The sequence below is a fragment of the Saccopteryx bilineata genome, chromosome 2 (genome assembly GCF_036850765.1).
Source record: "Saccopteryx bilineata isolate mSacBil1 chromosome 2, mSacBil1_pri_phased_curated, whole genome shotgun sequence".
NCBI lineage: Eukaryota > Metazoa > Chordata > Mammalia > Chiroptera > Emballonuridae > Saccopteryx > Saccopteryx bilineata.
In genome coordinates, this window is record NC_089491.1 from 195,418,074 (window position 1) to 195,437,509 (window position 19,436).

A 19,436-nucleotide genomic window follows, 5' to 3' on the forward strand; every position below is an offset into this window, starting at 1 on the left:
GTTAAGATAAGGATATGAAAGTGATGTTTTTATAGGTCAAAATAAGATATCAAGTATCAGTTTTCACATATGATTCCAACCAAAACTAAAGGAACTTCTTTCAAGGGTTGTTTTGTCATGTTTTTATAAGAACATGTTTCTGTAACAGCAGTCTAGAATTATTCTCATTGCTTTGTTGTTGTTGTTCTTGTTTCCTGCTATATGTCTCCTTAACTTTAGTGTTGCAAAAATGATTTTTACACTTCTTCCCTTTGTTTCTTAATTACTTTGCATAATGTAGTGAGAAAGGCCAAATTAGTAACAACAAATTATACATCAATAGCACATAATCTCTGAGCCTAAATCTTTCTTCCATAATTTTTTTTTTTTACAGAGACAGAGAGTCAGAGAGAGGGATAGGTAGGGAGAGACAGACAGGAAAGGAGATAGATGAGAAGCATCAATCATTAGTTTTTCATTGTGACACCTTAGTTATTCATTGATTGCTTTCTCATATGTGCCTTGACCGTGGGGCTACAGCAGACCAAGAGACCCCTTGCTCAAGCCAGCGACCTTGGGTCCAAGCTGGTGAGCTTTGCTCAAACCAGATGAGCCCGCGCTCAAGCTGGTGACCTTGGGGTCTTGAACCTGGGTCCTCCACATCCCAGTCCGATGCTCTATCTACTGCACCACCACTGGTCAGGCAAATTTTTAAGGATAGAAGCATGATATCATTGATATCATTGAGCCGAGTGAACTCATGAGAACAAGCAAAATTGTGTCAGCCAGAAGACTGCTGGCATTTTGCTGAATGGTTTACACAATCTCCAAAATAATAACAATGTGTCCCCTGAAGTCAGCTTGAAGCCTTTCTTGGTGGTTGTATTTAGAGTGAGTCATATAAATCTTCCATCCCTCACACATATATCTGTGCAAAGAATTTCCCAAGAACATCCAGAAAATTATAAAAGTATGAATGAATTCCAAAATGTCAACTTAAAAATATAAATACTCACTTTTAGGTCACTCCTGATAGGAAACTTCAAAAGAAAATATTTTCATTTTTCTTTCTTTCTTTTATTTTTTATTTTTTTAGTAAAGATGATGGATTCATTCAATATTTTGAAAAACCCCAAGTCACATAGTTAACTCTCAAACTCCCAAAATAATTTAAAGCAATAGGAAATATCATGTGTTTTGGCAACTAGATGCTTAATAAAACTTTGCAGGACTTCTTTATGTCTTCACATGATTACAATTCACCATGTAATTAATCTTGAATGCTTTAGGCTAAACTTAAAAACAAAACAAAACAAATCCCAGAACAGAAACTCTTCTAGTAAATGAAAATGTGGCTAACTTTATATTTGCTACAAACTTCCTCTGTCAAACTGGAAAATTCAGTTAACCTCTCATGTTAAATTCTCCAACTTGTGCGTTAAATACACAAGTATTTATAAATAGGTTATTAGTGAAATGGGAAATTGTAAGAGTTTTTGTTAGTTGAGTTTTATTGATTATAGCTATTCCCAAGTCCCAGTATACTTAATTATCCAAAACTTACATTGAATATGAACAATATCTCTTTTATTGTCACCATTTTAAAAAGTGTAAGAAGGGTAAGCATTAAATTAATGTAAACACCTTTGAAAATGTCAGATTCTAGACGGACCTGATAAATAATATTTCTCATTACCAAACCCTTGAACGCTCTCCCGCCCAACTTTGTTAGCATGAGAATATATTCTTTCCTTTGATACTGGGGATAGAAAGTAGAGTAGGGAAAACCTTTTCAGTTTTTAAACCTGAAGGGGATGATAGTCAGTAGGTGAGTGAATATGAATTGGATTCACTGTCCTTCAGTTGTGTTTCTTTCTGGAAGATGAGGTGCCTGGCTTTTTGCAGTGAGGGCTGTAGCCTATGGAAAGATGCCTGTCCAAAGAGAGGGCTAAGGCTTTCATCTAAATCTCAAGGAAAAAATATGCCTGCTGCCTAAGAATCAGTGTAGGAAAGATCCAATTGGCTTGACACTTGGAGCCATCCAGACCTGTTTAACACACTGCCGGAAGGAATGAGCCTGCACAGATATTGCCATTTTTAGTACCTATGTCTCAAACCCATCATCATTCTCAGGGACAATATAAGGGCACAAAATGTAAGGAGGCACCAGAAAATAGTACTCACTAATATTTTTTAAATTAAAATTAATAAAAAAGTCCATGATAAACAATTTATCAAAAAATGTAAATAAAGACATGATCAATATGACTTCTTGTCTCCTCTCCAACCTGGTTTGGCAAGACATTTTACTGATCCTGTTCTAACTTAAAATTTTACTGAGCTGTTTGCACACCTCCTTAAAATGTGCACCCAACTGAAGTCTGGACCCCTGGCATCTTTATCTTACTTTGGCCTTTGTTTTCTGACTAGCTCACACTCTCAGTTGTTCCTGACCTACATCACCTTCTGACCATAGGTTTGCTCCTTTCTTTCTACACTCTAATCTCCAAGAGTGTAGTAAAATACCAAAAAGCTGAAAAATTAATACTGATATTCTAGAAGGAAAGGTCAGGCTTTCCAGTCCCCTCCCTCCTTTAGGGAAGGGAGGGAGAAGAGTATAGAAGTTTATGGCTTGCAAGAACAATGGATCATTTAGTTTTAAATCTAAAATAAAGGTTAACCAAGAAACTTCTTCTCTTTCAATGGGAGACAGAATTTACATACCACCTTGCATTGATTGTAGTTCCTCCCCCTTCCTGGAACCTTGAGAGTAAAATACCTCTACACTAGTGAGGAAAGATGAACCCTAAAAGATTTGTAAACATCTTTGATTGTGTTACTTTGAAAGTCTTAATGTTTCTGTGTATCCCTTAAACAAATGTTGTAAGCTCGTGCCATGATGTCATGCTCTTCCCCACCTGTATGTGATTAAGGGTATAAAAAAGCTCCTGAATTATTTTTGGGGCACATGATTTGGGTTTCCAGACTGCCCATGTCAGCCATATGCGGCCGGCACATTTAATAAATCTTCTCCTTTAATAAAACTCTTCAAAATTCATCTGGACTTGGTGTCCCTACAAAAACCTGCAGAATTGAGGTACAGTACCTTTCAGCATCTGGGGTATGAGTACTTTACAATATTTGGTGCTCAACGTGGGGCTGCAGTGTTTCGTGTCATGGGGTAGAGACATCCTGAATCGAATGGTCTCTCTGGGGAGCTGCCTGACCCCGCTTGAATCTCAAGGAGCGGCACCACCTGAGACTTTTCATGGCTCCTGGTCTTTCTGAAGGGTTTGGACAGTTCTCCAGTAGATGCCTCCTTGTTCCCAAATTTGACAATTTGAACAATTTAGCAGAGAAATCAAGGAGGTAGGTAAAGCAACTCTTTGGCTTTACTGAGTACTAGTTTTTCTCTGAATTTTTGCTTTTCTGTTCTGTTGTGGGGTATTACATGGGGATCAGTCATGGTCTCACTCACATAATATGCTCTCCAAGGCTGAGACGTCGGTGGAGAGTTTCTAGATCCTGCCTCAGACTCTCAGGGATATCTGATCATACTCTGGAGGGACATTAATGGGAACTTAGTGGACCAGGTCCACCAGTTCTGCCTCGAGCCTTCAGAGATGTCAGTTTATCTAGAGAGACATCAGTGGGGACTTCTTCTTGCCCAGAACTTCCAAAGGAATGTAGTTATGCTCTCAGTAAAAGACATCAGTGGGAACAATTGTTGGCATTCTAGGGAGACATCAGTGGAGATTGAGTCCATCCAGGATTAGTCAGTCTCACATTGCATTGAATCAGTGGAAACTGAGCTAGCCTGGATTGATTAATCTCATCTCAGACTTCCAGAGACTTCTTTGTGTTTGTCGAGATCTCAGTCTTTGTTTTTAATGTTTCTGTCCAAGGAAAACCCCTAAGTGCATTAAGATGTAAGAGACACAGCCTGTGTGCTCCTGAAAGGGGGAAATCTTCCCTCGTCTATGAAGATTTGTGTTTGTCAGAAAATTTAATTGAAATAAAGCGTGCTCACTATTTGTTTATGTAAAGTCTTTGTTTAATGTTTAAATGTGTCTGTTTTAAGGCCTGGCTTGAGCTTTTTTGTCAAAAATGGGAAGTTTCTGACTAAAAAGCAATCTTAAATGGTGAATTGTTATTCTCCTTATTCTTGAATTCAAGAGCTTCAGGGGCCCTGTTAGATTTTTCCCCTGAAGAAACTATTCTCTTCTGTTGGCTCCTTCCCCTTGTCTTGTATAATAATTAATACCTCTATAGTCAAACACCCTTTATTATGGTTCCTAGTTAAATTCTAGATTTTCCTGGAGTAGTTTTAATTTTGTAACTGGTAGCCTTAGCTATTAAATATGGGAGGAGGGTCCAATTCACAGAAGACCCCTTAGGTTGTCTTTTAAAGCACTTTCAAGAAGCTTATGGAGACAGCCGTGAATATGGAATTAAATGGTCCAAGAAAAGGCTACACTCTCTCTGGGAATCAGAATGGCCTACTTTTAAGGTTGAGTGGCCAGTGGCCTGGACTTTTAATCCCTGGATAGTAAGGGCAGTCTGGAATATCGTGACTGGGAATCCAGGCTGTCCTGATCAATTTCCACACATTGATCAATGGCTAAATTTAACAATGAATCCACCACAGTGGCTTAAAACACACTCGATACAGAGGGGGTGCCATGTCTTCTCAGTCAAGTCAGAATTGAGTTGGAAACAGGAAAAAAAGAATAGCTAAAGTGTAGTAGTAGTGCTCCAAGAGGTGAAATCTTAAGGATAAGGGGCCTCAAGGGAGCAAAATAAAAAAGGGGAGGAAAGAAGTGATTCGAGAAGCACTAGGGCTCTGTTGGGAAAAAATCAATTTGCCTATTGCAAGAGAGAAGGGCACTGGAAAAATAAATGTTTCAGGTTACAAGTAGCCAAGGGGGTGAGAGAAAAATGGAACCCACAAATTGAAAGTGTTTATTCAGCCTCTGGAACTGAAGGACTGGCAAGTAAGCAGGTTGAATGAGAGAAAAACAGGACCAAAAAGTGCTGTGGGTGGAGCAGTGGGGGAAGGGCACTGGGAAAAGGGTGAGGTGACTAAAGGAAATATAGAATAGAAACTAGTTTCAAATAATTAGATACCCACCTACTGACCAGAAAAGTTTTTTCCCATTTGGAAAATACAGGGTAGAAATAATATTAAAAATTAGAACTTTATTTTAGAGAAAAAAAAAAGAATTTAGAAATTAACAAACCACAGGTGTGGACCTTGCTAGTTATCAGTTCCTTGAAATAAATTGCAATTCCAGAAGGGGTGATAGAAGCATGAGTAATAAAATTATAGAAAATAGAACTATCAGAAACAGGCCCTCCGTGGGTTGGGGATGGCGGCTTATGGCCCTCCACTGGTGTAAAAAAAAATTAAATTATAAAAAGGTTCCAGCCTGACCAGGCGGTGGCGCAGTGGATAGAGCGTCGGACTGGGATGCGGAAGTACCCAGGTTCGAGTCTCCGAGGTCACGCGCGGGCTCATCTGGCTTGAGCCAAGAGCTCGCCAGCTTGGACCCAAGGTCGCTGGCTCCAGCAAGGGGTTACTCAGTCTGCTGAAGGCCCACGGTCAAGGCACATGTGAGAAAGCAATCAATGAACAACTAAGAAGTCGCAATGCGCAACGAGAAACTGATGATTGATGCTTCTCATCTCTCTCTGTTCCTGACTGTCTGTCCCTGTCTATCTCTGCCTCAAAAAAAAAAAAAAAAAAAAAAAAAAAAGGTTCCAACACTATCCTGTGGGACCGAGATGGGTGTTGGGTTCTCTCCAAGTCTCCCAATTTCTTCATGTGACATAATTGTTATTTGATGAGGGAGGCATGGAGTTCATGGGAAAGACCCACTGTGTTAGCCATAATAGTAAAAATTGTAAAAAGAATTTTCAGTGAATTGTGGGAAAAATTGGAAACCCCATATAGGCTAAAGCAACCCACTATTGGGAAAGTAATTTTGTAAAATATGTATTTTAATTAGCTGCTCAAAGCAAGGCAGTTAGTTACAGGTAGTGGACTGGATTATACAAGACAAATGGCAAGAGAGAAAAAAAGGGTAAAAGGGGCAGGCTTTTCTTTCACAGCTCCCAGAGTCTGCTGCAAGAATCCCAGGCATCTTGCCCCTCATGTTGACTTAATAGTGTAAATTTCTGTGGGTCAAGAGGGTTAGTATCTCTTTGCCAGCTGAGTAATTTGTACCAAGAATTCCTTATTGTGTAAAAGTATTTTTTATGTTAGAAATGTATGTATTATTTCAAAGGCCTTTTGTTAATTCTTCTTTTTATTTGTGGTTTTATAGCCCTGTAATATTGAAATCTTAGTTTAAACATTAAGAACTATGTAATAATTGTTAATAATATTTTTTTATGTAATGTTTAGTTTATTATTTCAAAACAATATTGTTTAATGCTAAGTAATATAAGAAAAGGAGTTGTCCTTTCTTGGAACTCCTGCAAATCTATTTTTATCATGCTCATTGAAATTTCTTTTAAATGCTAATTTACTGAGTTATTCAGCAGCAGAGAGACTCTGGAATCCTAAAGGAGATGCCAAACCTGTTTCTCTTGCAAGCTTTTACCCTATTTATTTGATCCAGCTAATAATGCTGTTTTTTGTCTTTTCCCAAGAGTTAATATAGACAGAAAAGGGCCCTCAAGCCCCTCAGCGAGATCTTCTGATCATGGATTTTAAGGTTTATAATGACCAAGTAAGGAACAGAAAAGGCAAATAGAGCCCAAAAGAGATCAGGAAAAATACCAGCCTTTGGCATACATTCTTAAAGGCTTCAGCACCCTGAAAGAGCTTCATAGGATCCATCAGGGCCCTGCTTCAAGAGTGGAAAGAAAGGTCATTGAGCTAAAGCCTGCCAGGCTTCTTGGCCCCACCAGGGGACATGCCTTTGCTGTGGGAAGAAAGGGGCACGAGAAGGTAAGCTGCCCCCTCACTCCGCAGAGGGAGGGTTCAGTCTCTTCCAGCTCTGCTTCAGCTACATATGACCTGACCTCCACTGAAGGTTAAAGGTGCCCAGTGCCATTGGCCCCATCTCACGTAACTATGGACAGCATAGGGTATTTCTTCCAAGTAGCAGGTAAATTGATCTCATTTCTTGTAAACACAAGGGCCACTTACTATGCCTTGCCTAATATTCAAGTTTTATTTATTCCTTGAAGATCTCTACTGTAGGTAACGACAGTCTTATTTTTGTTATTTTGTTTAATGTATAGTGTCTCCTTTATTCCTCTTGTCTCAATGCCCCATGTGTATTTTAGGCTGGGACCTGCTCCTAACTCCAGTTAAAAGCAGTAATCATTAGGACTTTGACTCTAGCTACAGAGTGTAGAATGTGACCACAACTTCAGTGCCTTGTGGACTTTTCCTGAATATGTGTGACTCCTACTCTTTGGGACAATTCTCAGACTGAAGTGGGAATTAGGTTACATTTGCAAATAATATAAAGCAGTGATAATGTCAACATAGACTTAGTGAAATTATGTTAACATGTTAAGGACATTTAAGACTGTAAGGATTTTATTTTGAATCTGGTTATATTGGTTAGAGCTTTGTTTAATAAACTAGCAGATTTTGGTCACTTTATTGTATTAGGACACTTGTCATAGTATTTGTTAACATTAGCCATTTGAATTTTATTGTTAATTGTATATTTTTCTAGTCTGCTTTAAAATCAGGACATAGGAATTCAAATGAGTAGAAAGATGCCACCCAAAACCAGTGGGGTTTTGGGACCCTTATTGCCAAAGGTTTATTCAAAACCAATTAGAAAAAGATTTTGCCAACAGGAAAGGAATAATTAGAAAAACCAGACTTAGAATCTATTACAGAAGACATAATATCTGAATATTTAGTTTGTGTCCAAGTGAATACTAAGCAAAATAAAGAAATTATAGAAGGAAACAGGGAGAAAGAAATTTTCCCAGGTAAACATTTAGAAATAGACTTTAATAAAATAATTGACAAGTGGCCCTGGCCAGTTGTCTCAGTGGTAGAGTGTCGGCCTGGCGTGCAGAGGTCCCGGGTTTGATTCCCGGCCAGGGCACACAGGAGAGGCGCCCATCTGCTTCTCCACCCTGCCCCCTCTCCTTCCTCTCTGTCTCTCTCTTCCCCTCCCGCAATGAGGCTCCATTGGAGCAAGGATGGCCTGGGTGATGGGAATGGCTCCTTGGCCTCTGCCCCAAGCGCTAGAGTGGCTCTGGTTGCGATAGAGCGACTCCCCAGAGGGGCAGAGCATCGCCCCCTGGTGGACAGAGCGTCGCTCCCTGGTGGGCATGCCGGGTGGATCCCAGTTGGGCGCATGCGGGAGTCTGTCTGACTGTCTATCCCCATTTCCAGCTTCAGAAAAATACAAAAAAATAATAATAATTGACAAGTAAATAGAAGCTTTTCCTTCTAGAAATAAGGCCACAGTGACAATTGTTAGGAAATTGCTATATAAAATTCTTTCCAGGTTTAGCTTGCCCATTCTAGTGTTTGGCCTGCATTTGTGTCCAGTGTCTCAAAGCTGGTAGAAAAAGGAACCCGTTACTAATTAGAAGCTAATTTAAAGTTACATTGTGCCCCTAGGCAGCAAAAGGTTTAGGGCAAGTAAAATGTAACCACCCCTTCCTTAAGTACTTGAAGGGTTTGCAGGTTACTCAGCAAACTGTTTAAAAGACTGTTTAAGAGGTGCTTCCAGCACTACCAGGAGATCCAGTACATCATCCAAAGACTGACTCTTACTTGGACAGGTCCACACACTGTGATCCTGACAACTCCCACTGCTGCCAAGGTAGAAGGATAGCATGCCCTACTCCAATCACAAACTGGAAGCTGGTAGGTCTAATGTAAAGCCAGTAGCCACGGCCACTATCACAGCTACCTGGTCCATGCAGGTTTGTGTTAGATTCGTACAGACGGCAATGAAACAATGGAGCCAAGAACTGGTGGGCCATTACCTTTATTCCTAGCTTGTACCTGTCAGGCAAGTAAAAACACACACTGGGCTCCAAAACCCACTCATTCAGTGCTCACAAAAGCCAGTGACTTATACGAGTTTCCTAGAATCAAAGGTTTCTACCTCACTAGCCTTATTCACCTCTATTCCCCAGCTCCTTCTCTCTGCACTAACTCTGCACAAACTGGCTTCTCCTTCAGCACTCCACCATCTTGGCTGCTTCTCCTCTTCTCCACGTGACCTTTCTATGCTCTCCTCTCTGCTCTCCTATAGCATGGGCTTCTCCTAAAATGTAATCATTCTTTCTCAGAACAACATGATCTCTCCTTTTGGCACGAAAGCCCTCCCCCAACACACATTAATATAATCACACCCATTCCAAGCAAAAAGGGCAACTAATATCACCTGGGCAATGGGCTTACACATGGGCAGCACCCTCTTTAACAAAGTGAGCATAATATATTTTATCTGCCCAACATCTACATATGGCAAATGTATGCAGAAACTCACTAAGGACTCCCTTTTAATCAGACTTTGGGGAAAGGGGAAATTAGAGTAAAACAAAAGTAAGCTTAATTGTCACTAAAGGTAAAATGTTTTAAAATTAAGAGTTCTAACTAAAAGTAAATTGTTATAAAAGCCAATTAGTTTTATATAAATTGCAAAAGGTTTGTACAGTTTATAGGAAATTGATCAATAATATTTGTTTCTTTAGTGAACTGTATTGCTATTAATGCTGTCTGTTAAATATTTGTTACATGTTATAAGTTGATATTTCTATAAAACAACCTCATGCTCTTCAGTAAATTAAGTCAAGGATTTGACTTAGGAAATAAAACCAGTGAGGATTGTAGTAAGATACCAAAAAGCTGAAAAATTAATATTGATATTCTAGAAGAAAAGGTCAGACTTTCCTGTCCTTTGGGGAGAGGAGGGAGAAGAATGTAGAAGTTTCTGGCTTGCAAGAACAGTGGGTCATTTAATTTTAAATATAAAATAAAGGTTAACTGAAAAACTTCTTCTCTTTCAATGGGAGACAGAATTTACATACCACCTTGCATTGATTGTAGTTCCTCCCCCTTCCTGGAATCTTGAGAGCAAAATACCTCTATGCTAGTGAGAGAAGATGAACCCTAAAAGATTTGTAAACATCTTTGATTGTGTTACCTTGAAAGTCTTAATGTTTCTCTGTATCCCCTAAACAAATGTTGTAAGCTTGTGCCATGATGTCATGCTCTCCCCCACCCGTGTGTGATTAAGGGTATATAAACAGCTTCTGGACTATTTTGAGGCACCTGATTTGGGCTTCCAGACTGCCCATGTCAGCTATATGCGGCCGGCATATTTAATAAATCTTCTCCTTTAATAAAACTCTTCAAAATTCATCTGGACTTGGTGTCTCTATATAAACCCTAGTAATTGAGGTACAGTACCTTTCAGCATCTGGGGTATGAGTACTTTACAACAAGGGGTCAGGGATTGTGTCTCTTTATGTCATAGATGAATCTTGCACAAAGCTCAGTCTTTAGCAGAGCACCTGGAATATAGTAGCTGCTTCATAAATGCTTATTGAATGAATGGAAGAAAAATCTATTAGAGCTCAATGTTGTGTCTAGCTTCCTTGCATGATTATAGGGATGGAAAAATGCCTCTAGCTGGACCCCTACCCAAGAGCCTATTTTGGGGGTCACATACCCCTTTATAGGATTTTCCTTCATACTAGAAACAAGAAACCAGAAACAATATATCTTGATTTTCAAAAAGATCAGAGGCACCTAAGTAGATGCAAATGAGAATTAAAACAATGATTGATCTTAATGGGAGGGAAAGTAATTAAAACAATGTAGGGGTATTTCAAAATGATGCATTTTGCAAAAAAATCCAGAAATTGCAATTAATGCCATTTTGAGCTTTTTTTCCAATGATTTCTTCAATTTCCCAACTTTGGGGAGTTTAGGCACTTACCTTCTATGGTGCATTGATTGGGAACTGGAATCTTCCTTCCAATTTTCAAAGCATATGCCTTCACTTGACTGAGGTTCTTCTTTAAGTGCAAGTACAACCCATCTTGGTATTCTATAGGATTTACAGTCACCTCTGGAGTTTCTTCCTGGGAGTTTTTTTTTTTTACTGTTTCTGGCAAATTCTCTGATTTTATATGTATAATACTTGGGTGTGAAACTGAAGAATTTCCCAGCTGGGATCCATCAGTGTCTGCCTTAAAGGGTATCTTATTTTCTTGGCTCAGTGAATCTATTTCTAAAAGAGAGATGCTGGCTGGTATATCTGTACTCTCAACAACCTTCCCATTATCTGAACTCATGTTCTTTGTTAACACTGTGTGCAAAGCCAAGCTCTTTGACCTACAATACAAACAAAGGGAAGGCCCAGACAGTAAAGAGCTACCATTACTGATAAGTAAAAGGGAATAATAATAACCCTGGGGCAAAAGTTATTTCCTCTAGAGTGGGAAACTGAACATCTGCACTATTAACAGATTTGATAAAACATAGACCACAAAGTTATGTAGTAAACCACACTCTTGAAGATCTAGACCACTTCAAAACAAAGATTTAAAAATCAGTTTTATGGCAAAATTGACTGGAATTCAATGGTCTTATATATTTATATTCTTTTTTATATTTCTGTTCCAGGTTTTTCATTAGAAATTAAAAGAAACTTTTTTTTTCTGTATTTTTCTGAAGCTGGAAATGGGGAGAGACAGTCAGATAGACTCCCGCATGCGCCCAACCGGGATCTACCCGGCACGCCCACCAGGGGCAACGCTCTGCCCACCAGGGGGCGATGCTCTGCCCCTCCGGGGCATCGCTCTGCTGCGACCAGAGCCACTCTAGCCCCTGGGGCAGAGGCCAAGGAGCCATCCCCAGTGCCCGGGCCATCTTTGCTCCAATGGAGCCTTGGCTGCAGGAGGGGAAGAGAGAGACAGAGAGGAAGGAGGGGAGTGGAGAAGCAAATGGGCACTTCTCCTATGTGCCCTGGCCAGAAATTGAACCCGGGTCCCCCGCACGCCAGGCCGACACTCTACCACTGAGCCAACATGCCAGGGCCAAAGAAACTTTTGATAAGTCATTCTCAATATTAGCATGTCTATAGAGTTCTAGGAGTGTTTTTTAAAAAAATAAGCCATAGGCTTGCTTTCCATTTGCATTCTCTTTTTAAAAAAAGTGAGATTTTTTTGATAATTAAAGCGGTGTGAAGGACATTTTATTCATGAAAGGATGGAACTTTGGGTGACTACCAGTAAAAGGTACTAAAATCCACCCCATAACAGTGTGATAACAAAACTAATAGCCAACATGAATTGCACACTTTAGAAAACCAGCCAAGCAAAATTTATACCTGTGAAAACTAATATCTTTTTTTTCTTCCTTGAAAACCTGGCCCAAACTATATCTTCTGATAGATCCAGGGGTATTGTTCTCAGCATTTAGTTTGTCTTCAAAAGCCTGTATTTTAACTTGAAGCTTTTCCTGGTCTTTGTTTGTAGCTACAGGGAGGTTGATTCCTTCTAGCTTCTCAGGGAATCCAATTTCAGTGCTGATTTTTCTCCTAAAGGAATAAAAATTATTGCATTAGAAGCTGGCCACATACACCCTTCAGAATAGCATTGTTCTCTGCTTTCATTCAAAACTGAATAGTTTTCCTGCTTTAAATTTTTATTAGTCATTTAACAACTATTTATTGAGTAACAACTATGAACATGTGCCTTCAAAATTGTTTCAATAGCTTATTCTGCCAGAAGTTTAAAAACATTGATGTTTATGTCAACTTTATATTAGAAATACTTTGAAGGATTCAGAGAATAATCAAACAGTTTTTATGGTCATCTACTACTATATTTTTATCTAGCTTTCATTGGGAATTCATGCTAGACATTTGTTAGGAAATTTGCCTGTGCTGATCTGTTTCTCCTGAAATTGATAGAACAAGAACATTTCAAGTGGGCTGTCAAAACTCATGGTTTTGTTAATTTTATGGAAATCAATGTGAGTCATCTTACAAAGCAAGAAACATCTTATGGAATTTTAATATGTTGGATAAAAGAGATTTTCCATGAGTGATATTAGAAGTTCCAAATATCTTTTTTAGAAGAATTTCTAAAACACTGCATGGATCATTAAAATTACCTCTTTTAAAGCAAGGGCTATTTGTGGAATAATTTTGGAACCCCTCTAACAGCAAACATAGTCCTTGGATGAGTAGAAGTTCAGATTAAGCAGCAAACATAGCTCACTGCTGTTCACAAAGGTGCTGAATGATTACAGAAATGAAGTCTACATTGTCCTTTCTAACCTGCTGTCTAACAGGAGCCTACCTAGAGTTATTCTAATTTTAATTTTACAATCACTATTATTAAGGTGACCAACTTTTTTACAATGAAAAGGACAAAAATAAATTGAAGAAAAAATATTGTAAATAAAAAAAACATTTTATTCATTGTAAGAATAACACACTATAATATGATAAAAGCATAATAAAATTATTTGTAATATTTTATATTGTAATTATACTTACATGCCTATTAATTTTTAATAATAATTATAAGAAAAATAATATTATCTAAATGAGTACTTTTCCATTGAATGAATATTTTTTGTCAATGTATTATCTTGTAACAATATATTGAAAACATCTGAACAAGAAATATCCTTCATATTGAACTTTAGGGCAAGTGTTGCAGCTAGAGCAGTGTTTCCCAACCTTTTTTGTGCCATGCCCCACCTTAACCTTTCTAAAATTTTTATGTCCCCCCCTTTGTAACATACATAATTTTTAACATTAAAAAATTGATTTGTTCACTTAATAAACATAAATGATAGGTTCTAGGAAGAAATCACTATGAAATTGTTAACAAAACACAGTAAGTAAAATTTCAAAACATAATGAAAAACAGAAATTTAAATTCCAAATAATTTTAATACAGATTTTTCTATATTAATTTATTATTTTAATTTAGTGTGATCCTTGCACTTGATGCTTGCTGCACAGAGATTTTATATTAGGTTCCAATTTGGTTAGCTTTAGTCTCAAGTCTCCACATTGTGTTATATCCAGCCGATTTCTTTTTTTTACCAGTAAATCATTTACAGCACTAAATCCACATTCAGCTAAAAATGAAGATGAAAATGGTAGCAATAGTTTTCTTGCACATTTGGTTGAATTTGGGTATTTGATTTCTGTTTCCTCACAAAGCCATGCCATCGCTCCTTTGATATTAAATAAAGCTTTAACTGACTCATCATTTTGCAATTCTGCGAGTTCTTCTTGATACTGCATATTTGATATATCAGACAAATCCACTAACATTGGCTGCATCATCCATGTTGGGAAATCAATTTGTTTTAAATCAGAAAATCTTTCTTTTAAATCAGCCGATAGAATATTCAAATGATTGACAATAACAAGTAAAGCGGTATCAGTTACTTCACATTTTTGGAGCCAATGAAACTGTTTAAAGTTTTTGTTGTTAATATGTTTCTGACATAACTCAATATTGGTAATGAAACCAAATATCTTTGCTTTTGCAACGACAAGAGTTTTATTTGTCCCTTGAAGTTGCTTATTTAATATATTTAGTTTTTCAAAGATATCGGCTAAATAACTCACAAATGCTTTACCATCTATTGTTAACAGATATTTCATTTCAGGTTTGTCGCTTCAAAAATCACTAAGAGTATCAAACAGTTCCATAAACTTTTCAAACAGTTTCCTTTAGATAGCCATCTTACTTCAGTATGAAGTAAAAGTCTCACATGGTCTTCATTTTGTTCTTCACAAAATAGCTTGAAAAGACGCTCACATTTGGCACTAGCTTTAGTAGCATTAACACACTTTATTAAAGTTTTCCCTATGAATAACACAATGCACAAGAATCATTTCTGGATTCACATCTTTCATCAATTTTAAGCAGCCATTTTTCTGGCCCATCCTATTGGGAGCACCATCTGCAGTACAAGATGTTATATTTTTCATTGGTATATCATTGACATCTAAGTAGTTTTTTAGCTTATTATATATATCTTTGGAGGTAGTGGTGCTTTCTAATCTTTTACAGAACAACATTTCTTCAGCAAAATGTCCTTTATCAATATATCTTACGTAAGTTATCAATACTGCCTCACTGTCTCTCAAAGTTGATTCATCCATTTGCAAAGAGAATTTTCTTGTTTTCAGCTTTTCAATATCCTCACTCATTTCGTCTATTCTTCTGCTAACAGAATTGTCACTGAGTGGCATAGCTTTTACATCTTTGTCATCTTTTTCAAGAACCGTTTTAAGAAATGCTGATATTGACGGTTTTATTAAATTCTCTCCTATAATGTGAGTTTCTCCAGTTTTAGCGATGAATAAAGAAATTTGATAACTAGCCTCAAGAACACAATTATTAGTTGAAGTATGAGCAGTAAATAGAGACTTTAATGTTGTTCTTTTTTCAAAATTTTTCTTTAAAATTTTAAAGTAACTCAAATCTGAATTAATATGAGCACTATGTTTCACCTTCAAATGCGCCTCAAGATGACCTCGTTTCATTGATTCGTTGGTCAAGCATTGCTGGCATAAAAGACAAAAAGGAATCCGCTCATTGTGAACAGTGGGTATGAACCCAAATTTTAAATATTCCTCCCCAAATTTTAAATATTCCTCCGAATATTGACAAGTTTTTTTCTTGCTTGCACCACTCATTTTACTATAGGCTATAAGAAATAAAAATAAGATCAATTAAAAACTAATATTAAAATATGTGTTAAAATATATTCAATGTGACATAGAGTAAACGTATACTAAAAATTCATATTTATTTAAATGTATATAACACATTTACTACACTACCACCGCAAATCAAAAGGTATCTATATTTTTTCCACTTGACAAAATTTTCTGGAAAGTTATGCTTCTAAAATTAAAATTGTCATGCATGCACTATTATAGCCCCAATAATATTTATAAAATATTAGTGCTTTCTAGCCCCGATGCAAGAAGTACTTAATAAAGAGTTTAATATTGATAAAAATAAAATCAAATACTTACCAATTATATCTATATAATATATATATGTATATTTATTAAATCAACGAGCTTTTACAACAGTTTTGACTGACACCTATTTCAAATTAACAGCAACTGAATGATGTGAAACACTACAGAAGTTGCGATGGGCCAATTAGGTGAGAATAACTGCATTGTTTAGCGAGTTTTTAAAACGTCCGGGGTTCCCCGCAGCAGATGGCATGCTCCGCGGTGAACCCAGTAAGAAGTTTACTTGATGACGCCAATCACCCAGTTGATATTTTGGTCTCATCAAACAAAATTATACTTAATAATTATTTACCGCAATTATTTAAGAATTGCATTTTTTGTTAAATTTGGCACCGATATCTAGCATTGCATTTAAATGGCCCAGGGCAAAAGAGTTAAAGTCCTGTCGAGTCCATTTTCAAATTGCCCCCCTTAACTATCGAATTGCCCCCTTGTGGGGCGTGGGCCCCACGTTGGGAAACACCGAGCTAGAGTATCAAAATTCAATCTTGATTTCTCATTTGTCCTAAAATCATTAGCAATTGAAAAAACTCTTTCAACTGCTGCATTAGTTCCAGGGTAACACAATGTAAATTGAACAAGAATAAATAAATTTTCACATGTAATATATTAATTTTTGAAATGGCTGAATATTTCCACCCATTTTTTATCAATTTTGATGTGTTCATTTTCTCATTGTATTAATTTTTCTGAATTTAAATATACATTCAGTCTTCTAATTTCTTGAAAGAGACAATTTTTGTCTATTTTGATGTCTGGTATTTCTTTAGATAAAAACTTAAGACAGGATTCAATCTGTCCAATATACTTGTGATGAAGTAAAAAAAACACCATTGAAAACTGTTATTTCCTATGATGTTGGTTTCAGACCATTCTTCCATATATGGTAAAAATTATATACTTCTTTGATTAACTTTTTTGTTATGCCTGTATTTAATTCCTCTAAGTCTGTCAATTTTCTTTTTGTAACTAAAGGAAGAAATTTTTCTTCAAAACAAGATTTATATTAAAGAATAAAGTTATTCAAAATAAGACTAACTTTCATAGCTGAAATGTGTTCACTTTCAATCTTTTAAATCATCTTGAGAAAAATAGATTTTTGATTATGTAAAAAATACATTAATATCTCAGATATTTTATTATTGAAAAATGATTCCAAGATTTTAGGATATTTGTCTAAACTTATCGATATGAACAGAGAGGCTCAAATAATTATAGAACATGCTCTATTAGCAGGTGTTAGAGCAAACCATCTAACTTTTGAATATCCTAAAAGTTTTTATATTCAACATTTGCTTCTTCAGAAAATTATTTTAAAGTAGCAACACAAATGGTAAAATGACTAAAATGCAAATAAAATGTAGTTATTATTACTTCTACATCAATTGGCATGACACATGATGCTGTGTTGATTGCATTTGACAAAATATTTGCATTACAACCTATTCCTAGTATTTTCTTTTGGAGTAACTCTTGTAATTTTACATACACATTATTCACCCCTTTGCATCTTTGCCCACCAAAATTTGTATTTATATTATCAGCCGTTAGTGCAACAACTTTGGATTTCAAATTGTTTTCATTTATTACTCTGTATAGATGGTTTGACAAAATTTTAGAAGTTTCACCCTCAATTCTAAATTTGAAATTTTTACTTGAATGCCCTTGGTAACATTAAAATATCTTACTATGATATTATTGGTTACAATTTAATTTCATTATGATTTGAAGCATCAGATAAAAACTTTACAAATGCTGCATTTCCAAGTCCCCTGTAAGTATTTTGTCACAGTAATTTTAAAATACTGATTTCAAAACAGCCTCACATTTTGTCCTGGCACATGAAAATTTTGCATTGTGAAACTTTTTCAATAATTTAGTTGTACAGTCCATACCATGAAAACTTTGATTGTAAATTATGGTATGAAATGCAAATGTTCCCTCCATTGCAGCCAACCATTTTTCATCTTCAGAATAATTTGAAATTAAAAAAAAACTTGTTACTTTATAACTGGAAGCTGATGCATCTAATGATTGCTTATGTTTGTTGGTGGTCCAGTGTTTCATTATTGCAATACAAAATTCTCCACTGCAAATATTGCAGAAAACAAGGGTATCTTCCTTCAATATGAGAAATGGAAATTTTTTTTTCAATTTATCGTTGAAATGGCATTTTCTATTTTTTTATTTTTTCATCCCTTAAATGAAATTAAAAATTAAAAATTAAATATAGAGCTACACAAGCATGAATGTTGCAAGCACATTAGGAACTGAAAACATTCCATCATGGTAGGCGAATTTTCCAAAAGCTAAATTAACAAAACTAAATATCAAATGAAATCACTAATTTGGAGTGATATTTGGGTGTATTTATTATTTTCTAATTAGAAAACATCTGTTTTATGCAACTATTTAATGAAATGTGTTATTAATAAATGGTTTGAGGTTAGATTTCCACTTTAAAACTCGAACTTTGGGAAAATACTTGTAAATAAAATTATATGTATTTGGAAATTATTAAATAGATAATAAATTAATAAAATATGAATTATGCTTACCTATGATTGAATATTCACCGAGAAAGAAATAATCATGAGTCTACAATGTTGTATGTGCCATGTTGTGTTTCAGTAAGAAATACACAAAGCCATTTGCACGCTCTTTATATCGTGCGCTCTCTCAAGGTCTCCCATGCAGAGTGCATGTATCTCATAATCACGTCTCATGGCACTGTATTGATCCTTGATGAATTGTCATGTCAAATACAAATATGTCACATTACATGCAATGGATCAACTCTACATCCAATAAGTAAGGGCATTTACAGATTAGCCTTCCAATATCAAAAAGAAGGACATGTAGGAGGACACTTTTCGAGGGAGAACAAACTTACACAAGAAGGATTGTTCTCCCTAAAGGAGGACAATTGGTTACCTTACTACTATTTATATCATGTAGGGTTAGTATTAATTTTTTTCTTATAAATACAAGGGTTAATAATCCCCAGAAATCTATTCATTAAGATGGCTTAATAATTCTGTTGGTTTGTCTGTGTGTATTTACTTGGCTCTTTTAATATTTTCCCTGGAGGTTGAGGAAAGGCCTCAAGCCTACTAAAACCACCTGGCTTTTGCAAACATTTGACTATTTCCTTCTAAGTTCCACAGTAAACCTGACGTAGTACTTAGGTGAGTGTGAGAAAATACAAAAAATTTTTTTAATGACACTGCTTTTTTTTTTCTTTTTTTCTCTCTCTTTTTTTTTTTTTTGTATTTTTCCGAAGCTAGAAACTGGGAGAGACAGTCAGACAGACTCCCTCATGCACCCAACCGGGATCCACCCGGCACACCCACCAGGGGGCGATGCTCTGCCCACCAGAAGGCGATGCTCTGCCCCTCTGGGGCATTGCTCTGCCCTGACCAG

At 36.4% G+C, this 19,436-nt stretch overlaps 1 protein-coding gene across 1 annotated transcript in view; it reads right to left on the reverse strand.

Annotated features, from left to right (window-relative positions):
- The window catches only part of VEPH1 (ventricular zone expressed PH domain containing 1), a 301,496-nt gene that overhangs the window by 122,067 nt on the left and 159,993 nt on the right, over positions 1-19,436 (reverse strand). The window contains 2 exon segments of the mRNA XM_066254910.1: positions 10,920-11,317; positions 12,315-12,524. Of these exon segments, the coding sequence (XP_066111007.1) occupies positions 10,920-11,317; positions 12,315-12,524 (608 nt within the window).